At 37.3% G+C, this 26,427-nt stretch overlaps 1 protein-coding gene and 1 pseudogene across 4 annotated transcripts in view; both read right to left on the bottom strand.

Annotated features, from left to right (window-relative positions):
* Window positions 1-26,427, bottom strand: part of LOC150101147 (uncharacterized) — a 916,082-nt gene that overhangs the window by 31,952 nt on the left and 857,703 nt on the right. For all 4 annotated transcript variants that reach the window (XM_090401639.1, XM_090401642.1, XM_090401641.1 and 1 more), the window contains one exon: window positions 8,083-8,249. In XM_090401639.1, coding sequence (XP_090257765.1) covers window positions 8,083-8,249 — 167 coding nt within the window. The remainder of the gene's footprint in view (window positions 1-8,082; window positions 8,250-26,427) is intronic.
* LOC150101150 (5S ribosomal RNA) lies at window positions 5,438-5,555 on the bottom strand (annotated as a pseudogene).

Below are 26,427 nucleotides of genomic sequence, written 5' to 3'. Positions count from 1 at the left end.
TGATAGTGTCTCCCTTTCTTTCTTATGTTATGGAGTTATACTTAGGAAGCTCCATCACTATCACTACAGGATCCTGCAACGTCTATTCCCACAGAGAGGGGTGTTCACCAGGGTGATCCTCTATCTCCCCTTTTCTTTAACTGCATCACAGATGAGTTTCTTCACTCACTTTCTAGTCATATAGGCGCTTCTTCCTTTAATGCTATGGCCTTTGTTTGCAGATGATCTTATTCTCGTAGCCTCTACTAAGGTAGGCTTGCAGGAACTCCTTGACCGGGCAGTTGACTTTTTCTCTATTCGAGGCCTTTCTATTAATGTAGAGAAGTCCTGCTCTGTAGCTCTTGTCCCCTCTGGTTGTGACAAGAAGCTTAAGGTCAAGACTATAGAGTTTCCCTGCACGGGAGGCTGTAGCATGCTATGACCATCCTGGAAGAGTAGAGATACCAGAAGACCAAAGGGAAGGTCTTCTGTCCCTTCTATCCTAGAAGCTGGGATTGCTTCTTTGAGGAAAGTTCCTCTCAAGCCCCAGCAAAGACTGTTTCTCCTTTTCCACTATCTCCTACCTCGCTTTTACCACAAGTTGGTGCTTGGTAGGACATATATCTCAGTACTGTCCCAAACAGACAGGGCTATCCATTCAGTTGTGAGATCATGGCTCCAACTGCCGCCTGACATCCCTACTGCATATTTCCACGTGAGGGTGAAGGACAGCAGGCTCGGGGTTCCATCACTTGGATGGGTGATCCCACGCCTGCGGCTGTCCAGAATCGCAAAATTAGAACTATCTTCTTCCCCTATCTACAGAGAGGCTTTCTGTAGCCCATTAATACAAGAAGACTTTAGGTGGGCTAAAGGCTAGTCCCATTATCAAGGTACCTTAATTGAGTGAGCACCCGCAGAACATAACAGATGGGCATCTCTGCTGCACTATTCTGTAGATGGTGATCCTTAAAAGAGTCATATCTGGTGCCTCCCCTGGATGACTGGGTAAGGGATGGCACCAGACTTCTCCCTGGGTTCGAGTATATTGACCTTATCAGAACGAGGATCAATGCCCTGCCCACTCAAGCCCGCACAGCTTAATGGGATAGTGATGACTCAAACTATAGGGCTGGCTGCCACTACAGTGAGACATTGTCTCATATAGCCCAGTGTTGTTTCCGCACCCATGGGGCCCGCATGTGGAGGCATGACGCGGTGGTTTCCATTCTGAACAACTGCTTTAAGAACAAAGGCTGGGAGACCATGGTGGAACCACATTATAGGGCCTCCTCGGGTTTACGTAAGCCAGACTTAGTGATTAAAAGAGATAGTGATGTCTGGGTAGTTGATGCCCAGGTGGTGGGAACAGGGCGCCCACTAGCCTATAGCCATATTAATAAGGTAAACTATTATAAGAATAACCAAGATCTAGTTAGTAAGATACGGGAGGAGCATGGGGCAACTCCGAGGTTTACCTGCGCCACCATCTCTTTACATGGCGTATGGAGCACAGATAGTTATAAAGACTTAAAACAGCTTGCGATATAAAAGTTCTTTCCTTGAGGGCCCTACAGGGCACACTAGTGGCATGCCATTGCCACCAGAGAATGACTACAATGATAACTAGAACAGGCATAGGGTAAAACACTTGTAAAGGCTTAGGCCTATATCAAGTCTGGACGAGATGTCTGGACACGACGTAAGGGTAGTACTGCCCATAACCAGTACAAAGATTAATATATATAAAGAAAAAAAATTGCCAGTGGTGTACCATAAGGATCATTCCTCGGTCAACTATTATTCAATCTGTACATTAATTATTATTATTATTATTACACCCTCAGTGGAGTCAGCAGACTCATCTTGGGAGGTTCATTCAACTGACAACGTTTATCATATAGAATCTTAAAATCCTTAACACTCCTTGCATTAACAATACATTCTGGTAAGGCTTTCCATTCACTGACAATTTCCATGTAAAAAATCTACTCCTCACATCCCTCTTAACCACACTTTTACATAACTTCCAGGGATGACCTCTAGTTCTTCCCCCTCTCACCTTCTACTCTTTTTGTAATCCCCTCTGAATTAATCTGATAAAATCCTCTCACTAACTTAAACGTCTCTATCATATCACCCCTCTTCCTCCTATCCACCAAACTCTGCAATCACATTTCTTCAACCTCTCTCCATAGCCACCATTCCAAAACCTGGATATTGTCTTAGTCACTCAGCTCTGTCCTCTCTCTCTCTCTCCAATGTCTCCATAAGACATTGAAAACCAGGTAACCAGATCTGAGCACAATAGTCGAAGTGTAGTCTGACTAGTGCCTTATACAGTGGAACAACCACTTCCTTATCCCTACATGTTAGAGTGCTTCTTATCATAGCAACACTAAGATGTTCATCTTTTGCAACAATAGCAATATGCCCTCTAAACTTCACTCTACTATCAACCATCACTCCGATAGTTCTAATCTCATCCACTTTTTGCTGTAGAACACTATTGATATAGTGCACAGCCTTATATTTCTGCACTCTAAAATACAACACCTTACTTCTGTCTTAGAACTATGCATGTGGAGTGGAACTATTTTGCCTTCTTTCCATTCCTTAGGAAACTTACCCACTTCAAGGCTTTCATTAAATAACCAAGTCAAGGGCATAGCCAACTGTGCACATTCCTTAAGAATATGTGGTGATATGTCATCCATTCCCACAGTCTTATTCGCATCTAACCCAACCAACATCTGATACACCTCAATTTCTTTCACTTAAGATTTTCCTAATACTTGACTCTCCTCTATATATTGCACGGTATCATTTACACCAGTATGATATATGCTGATAACGTGCTCATTCAGTAATTCCACTACATCCTTTTAAGTTATTAGTTCCAAGTTCCAAGTATCCTTAATGACATTGGGAAGGATTTGATAGGCAATATACAACTATTTGTTGATAATACAAAGATAGGTAGGGTAATCAGGAATGCTACTGATATGCAGTACTCGCAGAATGATTTGAATAGGCTGGAACTGTTGACATGAAAGAATGGATGTCAGTTCAATGTTGGTAAATGCAAAATCATGCACTCTGGCACAATTAGATATCTAATGTCATATTATATTTGTGGTATGATGCTAGAAGAATTTGATCAATCTTGGAATGTTAATAGATAGGCATTTAAAGTTCAGGGACCATGTAGCAAAAATTGCAAATACAACTCAAAAGATAACTGCACTGTTGAAACAAACTTTGACATGTAAAGATAAGGATGCCATTTTGCCTCTTTATAAGGCCCTGATAAGACCTCACTTGGACTATTAAGTACAAGTCTGATCTCCTGGTTTCTGTTGTGATTCTGATGCAGTGGAGAGAGAGAGAGAGAGAGAGAGAGTGCAAAGGACAGTGTTAAAAATGATGTCAGGACTGTGGAATACTGATTGAGAATTTGCAGACTGTAGACACTAGCAAACAGGAGAAAGAGGAGAGTGATATGAAACTTGTGAAAGGGTCATACATGATTTTTTTATTTGGATGAAATTTTTTATTTTATGGAGAGTGGGGATAGGACAAGAGGGTATCCTTGGAAGAAGAGAATAAATAGCACTAAGAAAGGGTTGAGATCAGTGGCGGCTTGCAAGAATTTGTGGATGTGGGGCTGCAATGCTACCAACCCAAATTGCACGTAAATCACGTGTTTATCCCCACTAAGTAGCAGTTTGATGCGGTCTGCATTAAATGCAGCTCCTGATTGAGTATACTAGCCTGTACAGCAACTGACTATTGCAAAATACAACTATTGCTACAAAATGAATTATATAAAATACTATCAAGCAGTATTGCATTACAAACAAGAAAATAACGGTTTTTAGATAAATATGTAAAACTTTAAGAACAGTAATAATAAAACAGGAACTTTCATTTTATACTGGAGGAGTTGCAGCCCTGTAGCCCTTATGGATGAGCTGCCACTGGGTGAGATCTAGATTTTTATCTCACAGAGTGGTGCATGATTGGAATGGACTGCCATTTTATGTTGTATGTGGAAGCAGTGTGAATGCATTCAAGAACAAGTATGATAGCTGGAGAGTGTAGATTGTGGCTTCCTGTAATGAGTCCTTGACTCTCTGGAGGTGTCTCTTGATAATAATGTTATCAAGATGTTATCTTAATAATAATGTTAGTTAATAAAACAACTTTTTTATAATTTAGTTTATATGATGATTAATTAAAACTTTATGTATTTGGGTTTTCTAATAACATCCCTCCTCCTATTGGTACCAATAACTGAATTATAAATAACTACTTGTCTAATTTCCTAACGTCTTGAGATTGTTTATAGGATTGTTTATTTTTCTCTCATATATGTTTCAATATCTGAAATTTCAATTTTATCATTTCACAAAAAGAATTAACAGAGTAATATAAGCTATGTCTGATGAAGTAAATGCTTCCAAAATTGGACTACGTCTTTTGCAATTTGAACATTTCAGCTACTAATCTTCTTTTCATCTATGCCTAGCATCATTTTTAGAGCAGAGCTTTCCAATATGTAGTATGCACACCCACAGAGGCATGCAAACATCACTGGGGGGGGGGTATATACTTTTTTTAAATTTTAATTACACTTATATATATATATATATATAGATAGATATAATTTTTGCCATATTGTTACAGATAAGTGGTCTACTGTATAATTGCTTTTACAATAACTAAAAAATCTGAAGAAAGTTTTAAATCAAATGTGTCTTTGGAAGTATTGAATGATTTCTGATAGAGAAACAGTGGCTTGATGGCATGATCATGTTTCAACCACATGATTCAAACTGTTTGCATTAAAAGTTTAAATGTGAATAGTTTGAAGTATGAAGGAAGTAAATTTCAGAATCATTTGTATCGTAAATAGTAATGGTCCTCAGCGATCTTTTCATCACCTGTGCATACATTTATACATGTTTAATTGTTTTTATGTTAGAAGTTGTGATGAATGTACGGGTTATACTTTAGCATTTGGGTTGTTTGATACTAACAAATCTTGAAGCATAGGCTAATAATGTCTCTTTGCATTTCTTAAACACCTTAATATGGATTACTCATTAAAAATGGGATGTTTGAAATGCATAACAGAAAACACTGAAAGAAATGAAAATAATTGGAGTAACCATGAGAGAGAACAAGTTGATAAATCGGGATCAAATTAAAATAATTTATTTATTAAAATGAATTTATTATTATGAAAATTTTAATAATTATAAATACCTTTATAATTATTTGTGTTTGAATCAAATAGTATAACTTCTCCCAAATTGCCTTTGCCTGAGAGGAGGGGAAGGGTACACAGATGTTATTAAATTATTATTATTATTCAGACCTCCATGGAGTCAAAAGACTCATCCCTAGGAAACACAAAGTCTACCATACCACTCCCTGAATGAAAAATAATTAATTCCAGCAGCACCCAGGGTTCTCAGGTGGTCGTCCTCCCAAGTACTAACTGGGCTTAGGTTTGCTTAACTTCAGCAATCAGATGAGAACTGTGCTTTTAAACCAATCTGGCTGCTGACAAAATATGTAATTTTAATAAACATGTCCACATCGAGGCATGTGAGTACTGAAAGTTTGGGAAAGACCGGTTTAGATCTAGATCAAAATTATTTTCATTTTTATAACAGAATTCCTATTATATTTCAAATATATAAGAATCATTTGTGTGATAAGAAGTTAGTTCTGAGTGTTGCTGTTTTTTTTTTTTTTGTTTCTCCCCAAATTTTTGTTTCCACCCAATTTTGTTTCCCATCTTAAATATACTTGAGGTCTATTTAAGGTAGCCATTAGTGTGCCTGCTCAGAAAGAACACTAAAGTTGAAAGTTTTTCCACTTGGTTACTATAAATTAAAGATGCCAAGAAATTATATTCTTGGTTTAATCGTGTAAGCAAACAAAGTTTGCACCTGAAGTATTTTCAGGACAGGGCAAATAGTAAATAGAAGCCAATGACTTCACATCACTTGAATTAGTATCCCATAATACAAAGCACATATCCTTATGGACATGTGTAATGCTATGCATTATGGGAAGGATGGTCACTACCCAGACCGGTTTCAGCCATTAGTGAGGTCTCATCAGTGGGTCTGACTCCCACTGATGAGAAGATATATAAAAGTGGTCCAGTCGTGAAGTGACTTCATGTGCAAACTTTGCTTGCTTACAGTTGGATAAAGGATGAAACCAAGAATATAATTTCTTGGCATCTTTAAAGAAGATGTTTAGTATGTCAGTTTCAGGTCTATGGAATGTCCCATGAGGAGAGACTGAGGAATGTAAGTTGCACAATCTTGTGAATAGAAGAAGGAGACAGGATTTGATTGAGACATAAATTGGTTAGGGATTGTTACCAGATTAATATGGAGAAGATATAGTAGATGTAGAACAAGCAGCCATCCCTGGAAGTTGAATAACAAGAGTGTGAGCAAGGGAGTAAGAAACAGGTTCTTTGCATGGAGAGAGAGAGAGAGAGAGAGAGAGAGAGAGAGAGAGAGATTGCTTAGTGGAATGCACTGTCTGAGACTGTGGTGACTGCAGAAACTGTGAATATGTTTAATATATGGTTTGATGATCTTTCTGCATGAGAGAGCATGGATCTCCAGCGATGAGTCATTGAACTGCATGGAGGTCAGTTGTTAATAATAATAAAAGCAGTTGATGAGGGAATGGCAAATGCCTTTTTTTTTTTTTTTTTTTACAAAGGCATTTGACAGTATGCCACATTATAAGTGTGATCCCACAGGCTCTGTATTGTTTAACCGTTATATCAATGCCATTGTCCATGCATTGCAGAGAAATATTCAGTTGTTTGCAGATTATATGAAGTTGGGAAGATTATCAGTAATAGTGTACATCTGGTGATCCTTCAGAAGTATTTGAATAAGCTGGAGTGATGGAAAAATGAATAGACGTGTCACTTTAATTCAACTAAATGTAGTCTTGAAGTTTGGGATACATTGATGAGAGGCTGCATACTCTGTTGGTGGAAATGTACAGGAGGAAGTGGAGGAGGCAAGCAAGGGTCTTGGGGGAGTAAAGATTGATAGAAACTTTAATTTCAGGGTAAATATTGCAAAAGTGGTGATGGTAGTAAAGAGGATTGCTGCAATACTGAGAAGGATGCTGACCAGCAGAGATAAAAGAGTTGTCATTCTATTGTATAAAGCTCTGATCAGACACTTCTGATCAGGGCTTTATCTTTATTCTGATCAAGACTGTTGTGCTTAGATTTGATTGCCAGGATTTGTAGGGGATAAATTTACCTTGGAAAGAGTATAGAGGCAGATAATAAAAATGATATTAGCACTGTACAATGTTAGTTATGAAAATAAACTGAGGGAATGTGGACTGCAAAGTCTGGAGAGAAGGGGGGGGGGGGAAGAGATGATATGATATGATTTTGACATTTAAACTGTTGAGAGTAGTTACAGGATTGACACTGCGGGAGCTGGCAGAACAAGGAGAAGGAGTGAAGCCAAGGGCTATTCGCTGGAGTTGCAAAAAGAAGTGGTGAGCAAGAGAGTAAGGAGTGGTTTCTTAGTATGGGAGGTGGTTGAGCTGCGGAATGTTTTGCCTGATAGGGTGGTGAGGCATGAGTGGTGAATAAGTTCAAGAAGTGGTATGATAGACACTGTGTGTCTAGGAAGGCCTCCAACAATGAATGCTGCGACTTCATGGAGGTCTTGATTGATGATAATATTATTGTTGGAAAGAAGCTGCATTGTAATTCTTAAAACATGGAAAGAAAGTGACCCCCCCCCTCGAAACAGGCATTCTTTGGTTATGGTATGTAGAAATAGATATGCAGTGTTAACTATCCACAATATATCATATAAAGATAGCATGTAAAGTGGTCGGGTGTAATAGAATAATTAATTTAATATCCAATTATAACATTGGTTATAAATTATAATGAAAAGCAATGGCTTAAAAAATCCATAGCAAGTAAATTTGAGAGATGCCTCCTTGTTTATTAGATATAAATGGTTAGAAAATTATTTCCATCTAAAGTAAATCCTGTATTTATTAATATCTGTATGGGCTTACCTGTATCTGGGTTCCTTAGGGAAATGTCAAAAACAGGTGTTATTCTTTTCATCTCTCTATTTTCAGGGTGAGGATTACTGTCTGGGTATAATGTCATGCACATTACTACAGTCTGTGGTGGAGGATTTTTGATACCTTCTGATAATTTCTGAGATTTACTACAACACCTAATATGATAAAAGAGAATAGCAAAAATTTTCATATTGAAATTATTTATTATTATTATTATTATTACTTGACACTTCCAGGGAGTCCAAAGACTCATCAAGGGAGGGCATCTACTCTACAACTCTATCTCAACCACCCACAATCCACCAACTACAATGAACCACATCTACACCAATGCCATCTACTGCTGACCACTAGTATTTTCACAGACAATCACAAACATCCAAGCCCACAGTGGGATTTGAACCTGCAGCCTTTTGGCTGGAGAGCGGATATGCTAACCACTCGGCCAACCAAGCTGGCATTATTATTCATGAAAATGCTACGTAAAGCTCAGTAAAAGATTTAGGTAGACTTTTAACTTGGAGAGATGAATGGCATTCCCATTTTAAAGTATTGTACCCAGCCTTATACTTTTATTATTATTATTACACCATCAATGGAGTTGGCATGCTCATCATTGGAAGTTCATTCAACTGACAACATATTAATCATACTGAATTTTGATATCCTTAACACTCCATGCACTAACAACATATTCTGGTAATGCATTCCATTCACTCATAATTCTGCATGTGAAAAATCTACTCCTCACATCCCTCTTCACCACACTCTTACATCATTTCCAAGATTCTCCCCTCTTGTCTTGTACTATTTTGATAATTCCCTCAGGATTAATCTGATAAAATCCTATCACTAACTTAAACATCTCTACCATATCATGCCTTTTCCTCCTATCCACCAAATCTGCAATTCTTCAATATCTTGCCATAGACAGCATTCCAGAGTCCTGATATCGTCTTAGTCACTTTTCTCTATACCCTTTCCAATATTTCCACATTACAATGAAAACCTGGTGACCAAAGATGAGCATAACAGTCCAAGTGTGGTCTGACCAATGCTTTATATACATGCACCACCTCCTTATTTATCCCTAAATGTCAGTGTACTTTTTATTAGCAGCAATATAATGTGTAATCTTTTCAACACTTGTGATGTGCCCTCAGAACTTCAGTTCACTGTCTACTCCTAGATCCCAAATTTCATCAACATCCTGAAGTACAGCTACTCAAAGCATAACACCTCACAGCTATTACTATTAAACTATAACCCCATTCCTTTGTCCAATCAAAAGTTTCTGAATGGAATTAACATCAGCAGTGCTACTTATAATTCTCCCTAGCTTTGCATCACTAACAAAGAAGTGAAGATGCCCAGTTTATTCACATGATATATCATTTACAAACAAGTTAAACAGCAGAGCCCTGGGGGATGCCACTGGTTACCCTCCTTTTTTTGAGACACTGCTTCATCATACACAGCTTGCTAGTATCATTCGGAGAGCCAATCACCAACCCTAACCAATACCCTATCTATTCCCATTATCTGCAGCTTGTACACCAACTTATTATGATGGTGTAAGCTGCAGATAATGTGATAATCTATCACAGGGTTTCCCAAAATTTTCCTATGACGGAACATTTCACAAATCCTAAAATTTTAACGGAACACCTTGGTTAGAGTCAAGCATCATTGATCTCATATTCAATGTAAAGTTAAGAGCGCACTATTGCAGCAAAGGGCTGTATTGCATTGCAAAAATGCAACAGCACACACTATAGGCATGCCAGGCCACAACGCATTGCACTGACCTTGCTCGTGACTGCATGTTTCCTAGAATAGATACCTCCATACTTCACTCATGCTTGGAGGTGTCGACAACTGCAGATGGCTGAGTCAAAGCCAGCACATGCTGGCCTTAATAACACAATCCACACGCAAAGTGGCACCTGATTTTCAAACATGTTTGAACTTGTCGCTGCATTTAAAACCATTCCAGGCTCATGTTAATTTTGATAATTTTTCAACGAACACTTATTCACTTTCTGTAGAACGCTGATGTTCGGTGGAACATAGTTTGAGAAACGCTGATCTATGAAATGGTTTTGCAAAGTCTAAGAATATCACTGTATATGATTCTCCTTTATCTAACATGCTCGTCACCTTATCATAAAATGCAAATAAATTACTAAAACAGGACCTACCATTTATAAATCCATGCTAATCATCATAAAGAATACTATGTCCATCAATCCAGTCTTGTATTCTATTTTTAACCAATTCCCTCCAATACCTTGATTACAATTGCAGTTATACAGACTGGTGTACTATTTTGCCTTCTATCTCCTTAGGAATCTTACCCACTGCAAAACTTTCATTACCAAGTCAAGGGCATAGCTGACTGTTGTCCACATTCCTTAATAATACGTGGTGAATTTCATCCACATGGAATTCTAATCAATAAATTACATCACATATGGTGATGTAATTTATATCCATCACCATGATGGATATAAAGTTGCTGAAGTGGATAAGAGGGTGGTTGATGGTGAAAGAGATATCAGAGAGTAGTTTATTCAGGACTAGAGTCCAGAAGAAAGCCTGTGCCCAGTGGCTTGCCACAAGGGTTATGTTCTTGGGCTGCTACTATTTTATTTGTACATTAATGATATAGGAAAGTATGGTAAGGAAGACAAAACTGGAATATGAAAAGATATTGTCCTTGAGATCCAAAGAAAATCCTTGGATTTTCTCAAAAAAATCTTGGATTTTCTGTAATCATTTCTCCTCCAGCAAGAGGAGAAATGATTACAGAAGAATGACATTGTTGGATAAAAATTGGAATGGAGTGACTAATGCAAACCACATAGTAGAATTGTTCAATGAACACATTATTGGGGTATTTCATCATGGAGAAGTAGGTTTTAACACTAGAGGGATAGGGCAGTGTTAAATTGTGAATGAAACTATGTTGTGTAATTAATTTTTTTTCATTCACATTTAACATTGCTTATTATGTATTAATCATGATTTGTATAAAAATTATTTATTATTCCTTAATTTAGGATTACTATTTAAATATTTATTCTAAATTTAACCTACTATTAATTTATTAAGCAATAATATGTGCAGAATTTATAATAGCTAAAATATATATATGATGTAACGAAAAGTATTATTATAATTAATTCTATACGTAATGAAAAAGCTGATTAAGTAGCTTAAATATTCTGTTTATTCTTATTTGTGAAAATTTAACGTTATGTAATCACTCATGTAGTAGTAGAGCATTGTATTACATTAGCGAAATGTTTGCGTTCATTTGTTGTCATGGAGACGCATGAAATAAACAAGCACGAGTCGAATAGAGCGTGACCTTCGGACTGAAAGGAGAGAAAAGATATAATATAAGATTTTTAATTAGAGAGGAGAGAGGGAGTTTTTGTGGAGCGGGAAGGAAGGTAGGATACAAGCAAAGGAAGTGGAAGAAAATTATAAGTTCTCTAGGGCAGAAATTCATGAGAATAGTGTTTAGAAGTGAGCTAAAACATAGTGAATCATATACTTAGCTGTAAGTGAAATCAGCTGTGTTGTAAAGGAAGATTAATGCCGTAACCGGATGAATAAAGAATGGACATTCAATGCAAAAATTCTGATTAGTTCCAGTTAGTCTAGGATTACGTCTTAATTCTATGTTGCCCTGAGAAGAATTATATTCAAATTAACTAGTTTGAGAAAAGTAAACAAGGAAAGATATCAGTGCCTTATTGATGTATATTTTTTTGAGTAGTGAAGCGCAATTAACAATAGTTCAGTTAAATCGTTGGAGAATTTTTATTAATGTGCTCCGCTAACATAAATAAGTTAATTCATAAGTGTGCTCACAATTAATTGATGTATTGAAGATTGTATCTGGTAAGAGTAGTCATACTTGTTTGTTTATTCTAACATTAACATATCTTCGAAGTTCAAAGTCCGAAATAAGATTGCTTGGAATATTGTCTACCTTGATTAGTGCTTCCTGTGAATTTAAACATTAAGTACAGCTGATAGATATGTGGAGACTGATTCAATAAGAAGTTTCGTTTTATTAACTTGAGTTAAGAAAGCTTGTGATTCTGAAGCTGTGAATTGTATGTGAAAGTTTAGAACATTGAATTGGCATGAGTGACTTAGCAAGATGTATTAAGTTGATTGTATTGTTTCATTTTAAAGCAGTATTCTTGTATTTGTTATATATTATCATATATTAAATGTTTTATTTTGTTAAATCTAAATATTGTGTTTGCCTGAATTCCTTTTTATTGCACCGTTCATAAATATTCGAATCTTGCAGGAACCCCAAGTGGAATAGTAAATAATTCGGCCTAAATAAATGAGGAGACTGCTAACTTAATTAAGAATTGATCCTACTATTTTCTATAGACTAATCTAAAAATAGGGTGGCGCAGTATAATTATAAATTTCCCTACTTTTGGATCGGTGATCAATTTGCAATTAGTTGTTATATTGATAAGAGTGACTTGAATCAAGATGGCGGATTTAGAACATAACATGAAAATAGAACGTCACGACAGCAGGTTCGAGGTTTAGAAATGCAAAAAAGAGAGTGTGTTTTAAATACTGAGTACTGTGGATGTCAATACAGCAATGGGACTGGATGGAATTTTGCCATGGGTTTTGAGAGAATGTGCTAAAGAACTGACAGCTCTGTTGATCTGGCTTTTCAATCAAAGTGTGGCCATGGGAAAGGTACCCAAGGAGTGGAAGGAAAGCAATATGCTCATTGCATAAGGGCAGTAGCAGACTGCAGGTGTCTAATTATAGGCCAGTTTGTGTTTCATCAGTAGTTGTTAAGATCTTGGAGAAACAGGTGAGGGATCATTTACAGCCACTGTCAGTGCCAGGTTATTTTGAGCCCTAGGCAAAGTTTACAAGTGCACCTCTTATTTCACAAGTGTGCCCCTTATTTCATAAACTAAAATGTTTCTAATTGACATTAAACAAAATAAAATTGTCTTTCAGGTTAAATTAATAGGATTTTTTTTATTTTCTTTTTTAATTAATTTGAAAATTCTCTGTTATAATTTATTTACAAAAAAAAGTTATAAAATACTGAAATTTAATATTTTAAAATGTTAACGTTTTAAAATATTTATCTTAACTGAATTTTAAATAGCGGTAAATTCAAATAATTTCGGTAAGGAACAATAAAAGAACCAAGAGTTAAATAATAAAATAGTGTGATGTGTGAGGGATAAGGAAAAAGAATCGATACCTAAATCATATATCACTATTTAATTTTGATATTTTAGTAAAGTATGAATAAAGCATAGCTTGAAGTTTTGCGACCCTTCATGGCTTACGCCCTAGGCGGTTGCCTAGTTTACCTAAATGGTAGCACTGGCCCTGTTTTACAGCATTGGGCAGATGAGAGTATTGTTATCTGTGAGAGTCAGCATGGATTTGTTAAGGGGTGCTCTTGTTTTAGCAATATAATATTGCCAGACTGGTTGGCCGAGTGATTAGCGTATCTGCTCTCCAGCAAAAGGATGTGGGTTCGAATCCCACAATGGGGATGGATGTTTGTGATTGTCTGTGAAAATTCTAGAGGTGGCGGTGGTCGGCGGTAGTACCATTGGTGTAGATGAAGGTAGTTGTAGTTGGCGGACTGAGGTGGAAGACGGAGGGTTGTAGAGTAGGTGCCCTCCCTCTATGAATCTTTGAACTGCCTGGAGGTGTCACGTAATAATAATAATAATAATAATAATATAATTGCCTTTTATAATAAAGTGACAAGAGCGGTTGAGAGGGAAAGGCATATTCTGCTTTTTTTTGGATTTTACAAAGGCATTTGACAGGGTACTGCATGATAAGCTGATATTTAAGGTGCAGCACATGGGTGTAGATGTGAGGTTAGTGAACTGGATTTGGGATTGCCAATCTGTTAGATATCAGAGAATTGTGTATGGTGGAGCAGTATCAAGGAGGCAGAAAGTTACAAGTGGAGGTCCACAGTGCTCAGTACTGGGACTTGTATTGTTTAACCTTTATATCAATGGCATTGTCAATGGATTCTAGGGGGATATTCAGTTGTTTGAATATCCCCCTGGACAAATGAATGGGTCAGTTTAATACAGCTAAATGTAGTTAGTTTGGGATACATTAATGGGAGGCTACGTACTCTGTTGGAGGAAGTGGGGAAGGCAAGGAATCCGAGGGTGGTGATTGATAGAAACCTGAAATTCAGGGAACATCTTGCAAAGGTGATGAAGGTAACCCAGGGAATTGCTGCAATACTGATAAGGACGCTGACCTGCAGAGATAAAAGATTTATCATTCCATTGTATAAAGCCCTGATCAAACTACATCTAAACTCAAATTGGTGCCCAAGATTTGAAGGGGATAAATTAACCGTGGAAAGAGTGCAGAGGTGGATAACAAAAATGGTATCAGGGCTGTACAATGTTAGTTATAAAAATAGGCTGAGAGAATGTGGACTACAGAGTTTCTTAGAAGAAGGAGAGGTGATATGATCAAGACTCTTAAACTGTTGAGTTGCAGTTAGGGTTGACACTGGGGAGCTCTTTCATTTAGTGGAACAGGGGGGAGGAATGAGGATAAGGGACAATCTCTGGATTATAAAGGAAGTTGTGTGCAAGAGGGTAAGGAGTGGTTTCTTTGCATGGATATTGGTTGAACTTTGGAATGCATTGCAAGAAAGAGTGGTAAGAGCACAATGGTCAAGGAGTGGTATGATAGACTTTTGTGTTTTTTAAGGTGGGCCTGTCACGATGAGTCCAGTGACCCCATGGAGGCCTGAATCATAATCATAATAATAATACAGAGAGAGAGAGAGAGTAGGGCTGGTAACATGCAATATATACCCTCTTCTTCAGCCAAGTCAACAAAAGTTTTTCTTGGTGTGGCGTGTTTCCACAAAAGGTTACTGGCATTCTGAGCATTGCTACCTTATAGGCAAGCAATATCATCCCTAGCTGGAGAAAATACCAGCTCATAGGCTCCAGGTGCTGAAGACTTTCACAGCTGAGTGAAAAATTACTACTCTACTTACTGGTGGTGTAAAATGGCTGTTACCATTCTTGATCTTAATCATTAGTTTCTGCTGTCACCCTCTCCCCGTTCTTCACACATGCTGTACAAGTGATGGCCTTGTTGAGCATGCTATCCACACCATATATAATTATGCAAGGGAACTAGTACCTATGTCACTTAAGAGTACAGCAACAAAATAGTTTCTGTAGGCCAATCACTGGATAATACACAGGACTAAATCTGTTGGTAATGCTTCAATAGGCTTTCTTATCAGATGACAAATAATTCTGCTGCTGTTTACTCTACCATCTTATATCTGGAAAGTAGGTTCACTCTCAAGGCTGTGTTTGGAGTCTGGGTACACAGGCTACATGCCTCTACTCTACAGATTTTCCCAATATTCAACTACCATGAAATGAAATTAGAATAACAAATTATAGTTACTGTGGTTAAAATAAATTCACAAACGGGATCCACCAGAAATTTTCAGAAAAACTTCAAACTCAACCTCTGAAATCTAATAAGACAAAATTCTGTGTAAAAAAAATTTCCCCACAGACTTTATTAACATCTCTGATCTCAACACTAACTTCAATGATATGTACCACCACTTACAGTCATCCAAATGCAATCTATTGTTCATCATTGAACCTCAATTGGCATCCTTAATGACTACATCTTACCGCTGCTTTCCACATTTTGCTATTCTCTCACAAACATTCAGCATAAATGGAGGACCATCAATTAGTAAGTAATGACCAGTCAGAATTTTGCCATTCTTGTTCCACAGCAGACCTTTTCAATAACCTTATTCCCCTCTGGACACAGACAGTGGAAGGATCTGACCAAGCTCCATCTTGTGGTCTTCCTACTATCCATTGTGATTAAATTGTGGTTTCCTCTCTTGTCATGGTGTGATGTTGTGGATGGCTTCCTATAATCAGATCTGCTGCTTTGCCAAAGCTGGAATATCCTTTTCTTCATTCAAGAAATTTCAGTGTTTAAGTGATTCAAATTTCAAGATAATCCATAACTGATGCATTGGACACTAATCACTTGGCTATTCTTAGGTGGGGTAAAGATAGTCTAGTGAATTTCAGTGCTATCAAAATACAATCTTCTTATTACCTGGAAGAAAGATCATATCTTATTCCTTCTTGATAATGTTCAGATTTAAAGTTGGGATCCGTTTTTTTTTTTTTTTTTTTTTTTTGGACAAACGTTCATATCTACCTTGTCTTGTCAAAAAACATATCACCTTCGTGACCTCCTCAACCTCCAAGGAACTTTGCATTCTTTTTTTGTTCAAAAAACTACCTGTCTTCTGCTCAACTCCTAACACTTTATAACTCTCAAGTCCAACCCCTGGCCCCTCCCTGTGGAGCACCTCTTTGTGGTGAAGGGAACCTCCCCGTGATTGTACTGGCCCTTTTCATTCTCCCTCTTTTTCTTTGCTCTATTTCTCCCGAGTCTTTTTCATTAGCCTTTCTTCAAGACCACCATCACTGGAATCCAACACCTACAGCCATATTTGCTGTGTGGTACAAACTGTGGACATCCAGAAAGGAGGATTCTGATAGTCTTAACTATTTTGGCTTCTGCTTCAGCCAGGATCAATGAGCTAGTGGGCTTGCCTGCAAGAGTCAATGATGCTGCAGTAAGTTTCTCATCACATGGTCCAGAGTCGTGATCCAAGGCTTGCTGTGGTGCTGGTCTAGCATCCGAGGTAGCCCTGGTGTTCCACTTCCAAGTGTAGTCATTGCTTGCTGGTGAGTGGTAATCTATGTGTGGCTCTGTGAGCTCTGGTGCTGAAACAAAAATCCCATTGGCATGAATTTTTCATTCTCAAATGTTTCAGGGGTTCTAACAAAGTCCTGATACCTTAGATACAGCATTTGGTAACAGAAGTAAGAAATAAAAGACATACGATAATAGTATAAATATATCAGTATTTCTGATCATCCATACAACAAGTGAAAAGCCAATAGGGAAAATGTCACCTTTCTTTATTCAAAAGGGTTTTGAAAGACTGGTAGGATCTCCAAAAACTGTTAAGAAATTACATTCTGGTGATACCCTCAGGGAAACATTGTGTCAGTAACATTCTGAGAAAGTACTGAGAACAACATCAATGGGTGAAATAAATCATAGTAACACCTCATAAAACACTCAATTCTCACATATTAGAATGGGACTTCCTAGATGTTCCTGATGAGGAGATATGTTCAAAGCTTAAAGATCAGGGAGTGACAAGTATGAGGCACGTCCTCATACTTGTCACTCCCTGAAATCAGGGGTTGGAACCAGGTGACCATCCCTACATAGGGATGGTCACCTGGTTCCAACCAGGAACATCATCCTTATTTTTGATATACCTAAGCCTCCAATATCTTTAAGAGTAGAGTATCTTAACTATCCTGTTAGAGCATACATCACAAATCTACTAAGATGCTTTAAATATCAGAAATATGGGCATGTCCAAACTGCCTGTTGTGACTCTACCACTTGTGCCTGATGTGGTAGTAAAGAGCATGATAAAATATCTTGCTCTGCAAAAAAAAAAAAAAAAAAAAAAAAAAAAAAAAAAAGCTAAATGTGTCAGCTGTCAGGGAGATCATCCAGATTATTCCCATATGCATATCAGGAGTGAAAAGATGAAAAAGAAATGTAAAAGATTAAAACAGAACAAAATATATCAAGATGCAAAAAGGAATTAGCCACTACCACATCACCTGAGATCCTCAGATGATGTAATAGTGGTAAGTGAGAAGGTAGCATCTAAGAAAATGTCAACAGCAACTCAAACAATCATGTCTATTCTACCATCTAATAATTTCACCATATCTGAACTTTATGACTGCAAGCACTTCTCTGTTGAGTGTATCAATTGCATGACCTATGGTCTTATTCCAGAGACAATTCCAAAAATTTGGTTCCATCTGAACACTTGTCAAAAAATTTATGGCCCCTTAAAGATAAACCACAGACACTCCCACAAAAAAAATGGATACATCAGTATCAACTGAAAGTAAATTAAACTTGTCAACAGACTCTGACACATCAAATGTAGTGAATATTTTACCAAGGGTAGAGCTGGACACTGGCCATCCATACTTCCCCAAAACAACTGATAAATATAAACTTGACAAAAGTAAGTCCTCAATCTCCTGAAACCAGACAAGTCTATAAAGCCGAAACAATAGGAAAATTTTTACAATGGAACTCTCATGGGTTTTGCCAGAATATCGATGGTATCAGGATTTTTCTGTTTCTGTCTACAAGAAGCATGCTTAAGACACAATGAAGACCCTACCTCAAGGAATGACACGTGCAAAAATTGTAAGAAATGAAGATAGATATAGAAAACACCATTTGTTTACCTTAGACCATAATGGATGAGTTACTGCTGATCCCAAAGCTACTGTACACACTTTTTGGAAAAATTTTATGAGAATCTCATCAACAGCTTCATATCCTTCTGAATTTATAATATTGAAAGAGCAAGAGAAACCAAGGCTAATTTTTTCTACCAATGGACTTGAACCATGTTATCAGCCATTTGTTATCTAAAAAAAAGCTCCTTTACTATCTCACCCTAGTGCAATAGCCTGATGACATTTATTATGAAATGATAAAACATCTACCATCATCTTCTATGGATCTCCTTCCTCTTAATATACAACAAAATACTTACAGAGGAAAAGTTTCTGCATTCTTGGCATGCTGTCATTGCTATCCCAAAACCAATAAAGGATCCAATACAAGCAATTAATTAATGACCTATTGCTCTGACCAGTGATCTTTGTAAGATATTAGAGAAAATGGTTAATGCCAGACTCCTCTGGTATTTATAAAACTATGATCTTCTCTCCAATACACAATGTGGCTTTTGTAGACATTGTTCAACTTTAGACCATTTGGTTCATTTAGAAACTTGTATAAGATATGCATTACTGAATCAAGAACATCTGTTTTCAGTTTTCTTTGACATGGAAAAAGATTATCACATGGTCTGGAGATATGGCATATTAAAAGATCTCTATAACCTAGGTCTAAGGGGCCACCTTCCTGTATTTATTAAAAACTTTCTGTCCAGGTGAGTTTTTGAAGTCAGAATGGGAAGTTCGCTATCTTGGCCATATTATCAAGAACAGGTGGTATTTCTGAAGGATCTGTCTTCTTAAGTGTAACACTTTTTGCTATCAAAGTTGACTCACTGCAGACAATGCTTTATACGTCAATGACTTCAAAAACGAATTCAGAAATTAATTCTGGTAACATGAGGGTAACTGAAACACAACTTCAGCAAGCAATCGATCATGTTTCTCTATGGGTTCAGGTTTTCAGTAGAAAAAAGTGTCCATGTACACTTCTGTCAAAAAACACACTCTTCACCCAGATCCAGAATTAAGAGTGGGATGAACTGTTATTTCAGGAGTAACAGAAGCCAATTTCTCGGAACTCATCTTTGAGCAAACTTACATTCCTTGCACATGTTCATCAACTAGGAGAAAAGTGCAGGAGAGCAATGAATCTCCTTCACACTGTATCCTCTACTGAATGGAGTGCAGATTGATCTTCATTGCTTCGTCTTTATCATGTACTTATTAAGTTCCAAGCTGGATTATGGGTCTCAATCCATCATCAGGATATATGGATAGCTACTGGTGCCTTTCATACATTGCCCACTCAAAGTCTGTGTATTGATATTGATAAAAGTATTGATAAATGAATTGTCTCTTTCACTTAGACAATAACAGTTGTCTCTTATTATGTTCTAAAGATAAAGTCTCATCCAGATCATCCTACATTTACTAGTCTATTTTCTCTGTTTTGGGAAGCTCAATATCATACTCATCAGACTGTCATCATCATTTAATAGGCATGTTAGAGACTATGCAAGCTGTTGGTATGAATGTTGACAACAATCTCCATCATCTGTCTACCAGCAATTGTTTAAAGCACACAGAACAGCCTATTCAGATATTTTGCCCATCTATATTGATGGTTCAAGATCAGAGATCTCTGTTGGCTATGCTGCTGTGTTTCCAGACATTACTATCTCCAACCAGATTCCACCTGATTGTAGTAATTATACAGCAGAGTTGCATGCCATTCAGCATACCCTTGTGCATATAAAAATGAAAACTGCTACCCGTGTGTATAATTTATACAGACTCACTGAATTATATACAGACCCTTTGCTAAGTAAAATCCACATTCAGTGCTATAATAAATTTAGTTTAATCCTTTATCCAAGTGTGAGCAAACAAAGTTTGCACCTGAATCTTTGTATGTTATGCAGGAAGAGTGGTGTGGAGTTTGTGGATGTGTGGAGTGCGTTTGATGGGTGAAAGGACTTATACAAGAAGGATGGTTTGCATCTGAATGGATTTGGTGTTCGGAGACTGGAAAAATTGTTGCTGAATGAAGTAAAAGTGGATGTGTAGAATCAGAGAAACTAGAGCTTTTTTTGGGGGGGGGGGACTGTTGAGTGGATATGCAGGCATCAGTGAGGCAGTTGAGTGTAAGAATGTGTATAATATGCCTTAGTTAGTACCAATGGCAACAAACCAGAATGGGATAGTTAGTATAAAGCATCCAGATAGGGGTGGGACTAGAGGGCTTTTGCACTTTATGTCAACTAATGCCAGGAGTATTAGGAACAAGAAGGAGAAATATTTGGCCTTGGTTGGTTCTTCCTGGCCACAGGTTATTGGCATTAGTGAGACATGGCAAACTGAAGTTGATATAGTTAGTGGGATTGAATGTGAAGGGCATAGTGTGTTCAGGAAAGACAGAGAGAAAAGAATAGGGGGGGAGTGTTATTGATGACAGCCGATGAGTTGCAGCCAAATATAACAGAAGTTCAACTGCAGGATAGTGAAAATAGCACATTTGAAGCTATCTCGTATGAGACTGAGGCCAGCAGAACAAAATCTACAGTTGGATGCTGCTATAGACCAGGCAATGGAATAGATGATGGAGACAGCATGCATAGACAAATAGACTCATTGAGTGGAGGACAAGTAATTATTATGGAGGATTTCAACTATAGTAACATTGATTGGAAGGAGGAGAGGACACATGGGAGAAAAGAAATGGATTTTATGCAGTTACTAAGAGATAACTACCTGAGGCAGCATGTAATGGAATATACTAGGGGTTCGAGAGTGTTTGATCTAGTAATTGCATCTGAGAATTTGGCTATAACGAATATGACCATGTTGCCACCAATTGGTGAGAGTGATCATAAGGTCTTGACCTGGTGAGGTGGCTAAATCTGTGAAATTTTCAATTAAGACAGGACATATGTGAAATTACCAGGCTGGTAAGTATGACAAGCTTATGAGATTGCTTGGATCAGTGCCATGGCATGCATGGGATACTTATGATGGCTTATATGGGAATTGAGGTGAATGAAATGGAGGCGAATAGTATATTACAAAACCTTAATGTGAATACATCTGTGGGATTGGATGGTATACCAGCTTGGGTCTTACGTGAAGCGGCTAAAGAATTGTCAGTGCCTTTTGACCATTTTGTTTAATTTGAGTCTTGGGTCTGGGTCTGTCCCGAGGGGGTGGAAAGGGGGGGAAATAGTTCCACTGCATAAAGGAGGTTCCAAGACTGCTGTTGCAAATTACCAACTGATCAGCATATCAAGAGTCGTTCTCAAGGTTTTGGAGAAAGTAGTCAAGAGAAAAATACAGGAATGGATAGATGAAAATGGGATACTTATGATGGGCAGCATGGTTTTGTGAAGGGTAGATCATGCCTCAGTAACTTGCTCATGATTTATAATACAGTGATGGCTGAACTGGATAAGGGTAATGGGTTTAGCCAAGTTCAGCGTGGTACTGCTGAACTTGGCTAAGGCCTTTGACAGGATACCACATGGAATTCTAATCAGTAAACTGCAGCATATGGGGATGGATATAAAGTTGGTGAGATGGATAGGAGGTTGGTTGATGGATAGGAGGTTGGTTGATGGAGAGATATCAGAGAGTAGTTTATTCAGGAGTAGAATCCAAAAGAAGGCCTGTGACTAACGGTATGCTGCAGGGTTCTGTTCTTGGACCGTTGCTATTTAATTTGCTCGGTAATGATATAGGAAAAGATCTGAGAGGAACTGTTCATTTATTTGCCGATGTTGCAAAGTTGAGTAGAGCAATACTGAATACACACGATGTCTAAATTTTGCAGGATGATTTGGGTAGACTGGCAGACTGGAATAAGTAGAATGGATGGATGTCAGTTTAATGTGGAAAAGTGTAAGGTTATGCAATTTGGGGTGAAAAGATTACAGCAGTATACCACATTGGTGGAACTGTACTCTAGGAAATTGATGAAGCCAGAGGATTTGGGTGTGTTGGTGGATAGGGAGTTGAAGTTTAGGGAGCACATATCAAAAGTGGCTAAATCAGCTCATCAGATCACTTGGTTACTGAAGAATACTTTGACAAGCAGAGACAAGCAGGTTATAGTTCCTCTTTATTATTATTATTTGACACCTCCAGGGAGTCCAAGACTCATAGGGAGGGCACCTACTCTACAACTCTCTCTCTCTCCACTCAACTTCATCCACCTACCACATCATCTGCACCAATGCCATCTACTGTCCACCACCACTATTTTCACAGACAATCACAAACATCTATTCCCATGGTGAGATTCAAACCTGCAGCCTTTTGGCTGGAGAGTGGTAACGCTAACCACTAGGACAACCAGGCCAGCATCTTTAATATATACATCCATTACTCAAGTCTGAGCAAACAAAAGTGTGCATGCAAAGTCATCTACCCCAATATACAAATAGCCTAGCTAGGAAGATATTTCAAGTGCAAACGTTTGGTTGCTTACACTTGAGTAAAAGGAGAAAACCAATTTTTCATCAAGTATACTTTAAACTGATACTAATAGAATCCATATTGGCAACAGATAATTAAGCAAGATGCTTTTGTTTAGTGAGTAAGCTTATTATTAACAGATTTTATTATTTTTTTATCATTCTTGAAATGAAATGAGAGCACTAGTATGATCATTTCATAAGGATTTATTTCCCTTTGTGAGAAACACATTAGATTTAGAGTGATTTCCTAATCAATGGATATGCACAGAGAACATAATATTGAGAACAGAGAGAACCCTATTATGACAATGGGACTTTAGTTTCCAGAATTATCTTTCTGATAAGAGATCAGAGGAGGCAATAAATATCTTTAATTTAATATGATAGGTGATAGTAGAGATTTATCTAAATAAATCTCTACTACTGGAATTAGGGAAACAAGATGAAGAAGAAGAGGTTTTTATTTAAGCAGTGTTCCAGAGAACAAATCTCTAAAATAAAAGTAGAGAAGCAGATTGGACAGAAGAGATGTGGTCTCTTCTGGCTTTGGTTAGGGATCAAAAATATGGTGTACTGAACACAACTTGGTTCACATAACTTCACTTAGTATTCTTGGTTTGAAAAAGGTGTACACAAAATATCTTCAATGCTGTGCTGTTTCTCATGGTTGAGAAGTATAAAAATAAATGTCAACCCCCTTTTTTTTTTAAATATATAGTACATAGTTATCTAACAGGAAACCACTAGGAATAACAAACTACACTTCACTTCTTGGCTGTAGATAATCTACTGAATAGTAGAAATAAGCTACTGTGCTTTTGGCATGCTGCCCGACTTTAATTCCAGGGAAATGTTGCATTATTTCTGCTCAATTTATTATTATTATTTGTCACCTCCAAGGAGTACAAAGACTCATCAAGGGAGGGCATCTACTCTACAGCTCTGCTTCCACCACTCACAATCTACCAATCGACAGCAACTACACCAACGCCATCTACCACCTACCACCACCACTGGTATTTCCACAGACAATCACAAACAGCCATGCCCATGGCGGGATTCGAACCCGCAGCCTCTTGACTGGAGAGCAGACATGCTAACCATTCGGCCAGCCAGGTTGGCATTGTTCAGAGATTTAGTCGTTAAAAACGCACGTAGATACCTCATTGCAAACTTCACAGAAAGAATAACATTACTTTTTCTCTCCATGTATGACTAGTTAATGATGTGTGCATCAATGGCAATGTTCACCTTGTGTGATTTACAGTTACACTGTGAATGTCTTGATAACAGTTCATGACTATTTATTTAAAATTAAAATACATAACTTATAAATAATAAATAAATAAATTTATTTAAAAAAATCACTGCTTATTTCTTCATAAATTTTTCCAGGTGTGCAGCACACACCTAGCACACTAAGATTATATGCCCAGCCTACATTGCTCACTTGTGAACCTGTCTCATGGAAAAGCTTGAAGAAGCCTGTGCTGTTACACTTAACATTTCTGCGGCATTTAAGGCTTCTCAGCACATCATCTTATGGTCTACCATCTACCCGTTATAACTGGGTTGCCGGTTTGCTCTCACATTGTTTGCTGCATATAATAATGGATATATTTTCTCTCTCTCTCTCTCTCTCTCTCTCTTCAGATTTCCCTAATAATTCAGACATTCCTCAGGGCTCTGTTACATCACTCATACTCTTGCTCATATAGATTAATGGCCTTCTCTCACTGACTCCAAATCTTTAGCTATAATTTTTCCAGTATTAGCACTCTACATTTCTTGCAGACAACAACCTTGCAGCTCAAACATTCAACATTCTAAGCTTTAAAATCTTTTACAACCTAAATACTGATATCTATACCATCCTTCAATGGAATGATGACAACCTGATGACATTCAATACTTCTAAAACAAAATTTTCTCTTTTTTAACTCACAAAAATACTTAGCACTTCTCTTTCTTTTGATAACACTCAGCATAACAGTCAAGACAACCAGATTTTACTTCTTGGACAGACACTTACCTCTAATCTTCCCTGATGCAAACACCATTTCATAGTGTCTCCAGTATTCAAAGAAAACTGTGCTTCTTTTTTTTCATTCAAGACATTACTTTTTTTTTTTTCATCTGTTCAGCTACTCTGTACAATTTCTAAATCCATCGAACCTTGGCATTATGCTCTCACATTTGGGATGATGCACCAAATACCTCTGAAAATTCTTGATGCTGTCCAACATCCATATGTAGTTCAACTGCTAAACCACTGAACCTGCAAGTGCCATTCATCTTTCATTTCATTGTTTTCTGTTTTCTCTAGACTAGCCTTCCCCATGAAGTATTTCTCCAGAACTGCAACCTCCAGCTCTTTAAAAAGAACATTACCAGATTCTTTTTTTTCCTTACCTACACAGGGTGTCAATTTGCTATAGGTTCTCTAATGTCTTAGATCAGATACAACATAGAAAGAGGAGATTTCACTTCAAGATAGAATAACACTTACCCCCTTTTATCCCAAGTAATCATGATAGATGAGTATGGAGTAATGCAGACTGTTGAGCAAAGGATGTAATAATCTTATACCAACTGTTTTTTTTTCTCTCTCTCTCTCTCTCTTTTTTTTTTAAACAAGTGTATGTGAATCAATAAACTGATTGTAGAGAGGATAAGTGACATCTTCCCTAGTGACTCATAATCAGTATCCTTTGGATAGGAAGAAAATCAATTAAAAATAAAATCACCAATAGCATACTTAGCAGATTAAATTAAACTAATTTTCTACTGATTTATAGCCAAGTCAAGCTTGCTAAAAAGGTATGATGTTAAGATTTTACCACAAACATTTGGCAAATACCTTCAAGAATGGTACAGGATGCTATCTTTGATCAGTACAATTAAGATTTCAATATTTTCTATTAACAATTTTCTTCTCTTGCTTTTGTTAAGACTAATGTAGTGGAAATGTTCCTGCCCAAAACAGTCCTAACTGCATCAATCCATTTATATCTTGGTTTTATTCTGAGTATTTCTTATTTCAAACTAGGTTTTGCTACACTTCCCATTCTGTTTCAGTGATGATAGCACTTTAGGCCCTTTCATGTTTTTTTTTTCTTAGATCTTCAAATTTAATGTACTTATATTATTGATGTCATCTGTTTGCTTCTCTAATTTTCTCCAATAGCATCTCTTGTATCTGCTGAACTGTTTTATTTCTAATTCAACTCTCAGATCAATATATATTAAAACTGATTTGAATACTGTCTTGTATACTAACAGCTTGGTGTTTTGGCTTATATCTCTCTTATTCCATATTAATTTATTCCAATGGGTCCCCCAACCATACCAGCCTTGGTATTTCCAGCTTTAATTTGCTATATTTGTTAAATATGGCAAAAAAAAAAATTAAGCAACAAGAGTGTTAC

The sequence above is a fragment of the Typopeltis vanoorti genome, chromosome 12, assembly GCF_054136105.1.
Source record: "Typopeltis vanoorti isolate ZY-2024b chromosome 12, IOZ_Tvanoo_1.0, whole genome shotgun sequence".
NCBI classification, from domain to species: Eukaryota; Metazoa; Arthropoda; class Arachnida; order Uropygi; family Thelyphonidae; genus Typopeltis; species Typopeltis vanoorti.
This window is presented reverse-complemented; position numbering and strand designations above follow the sequence as displayed.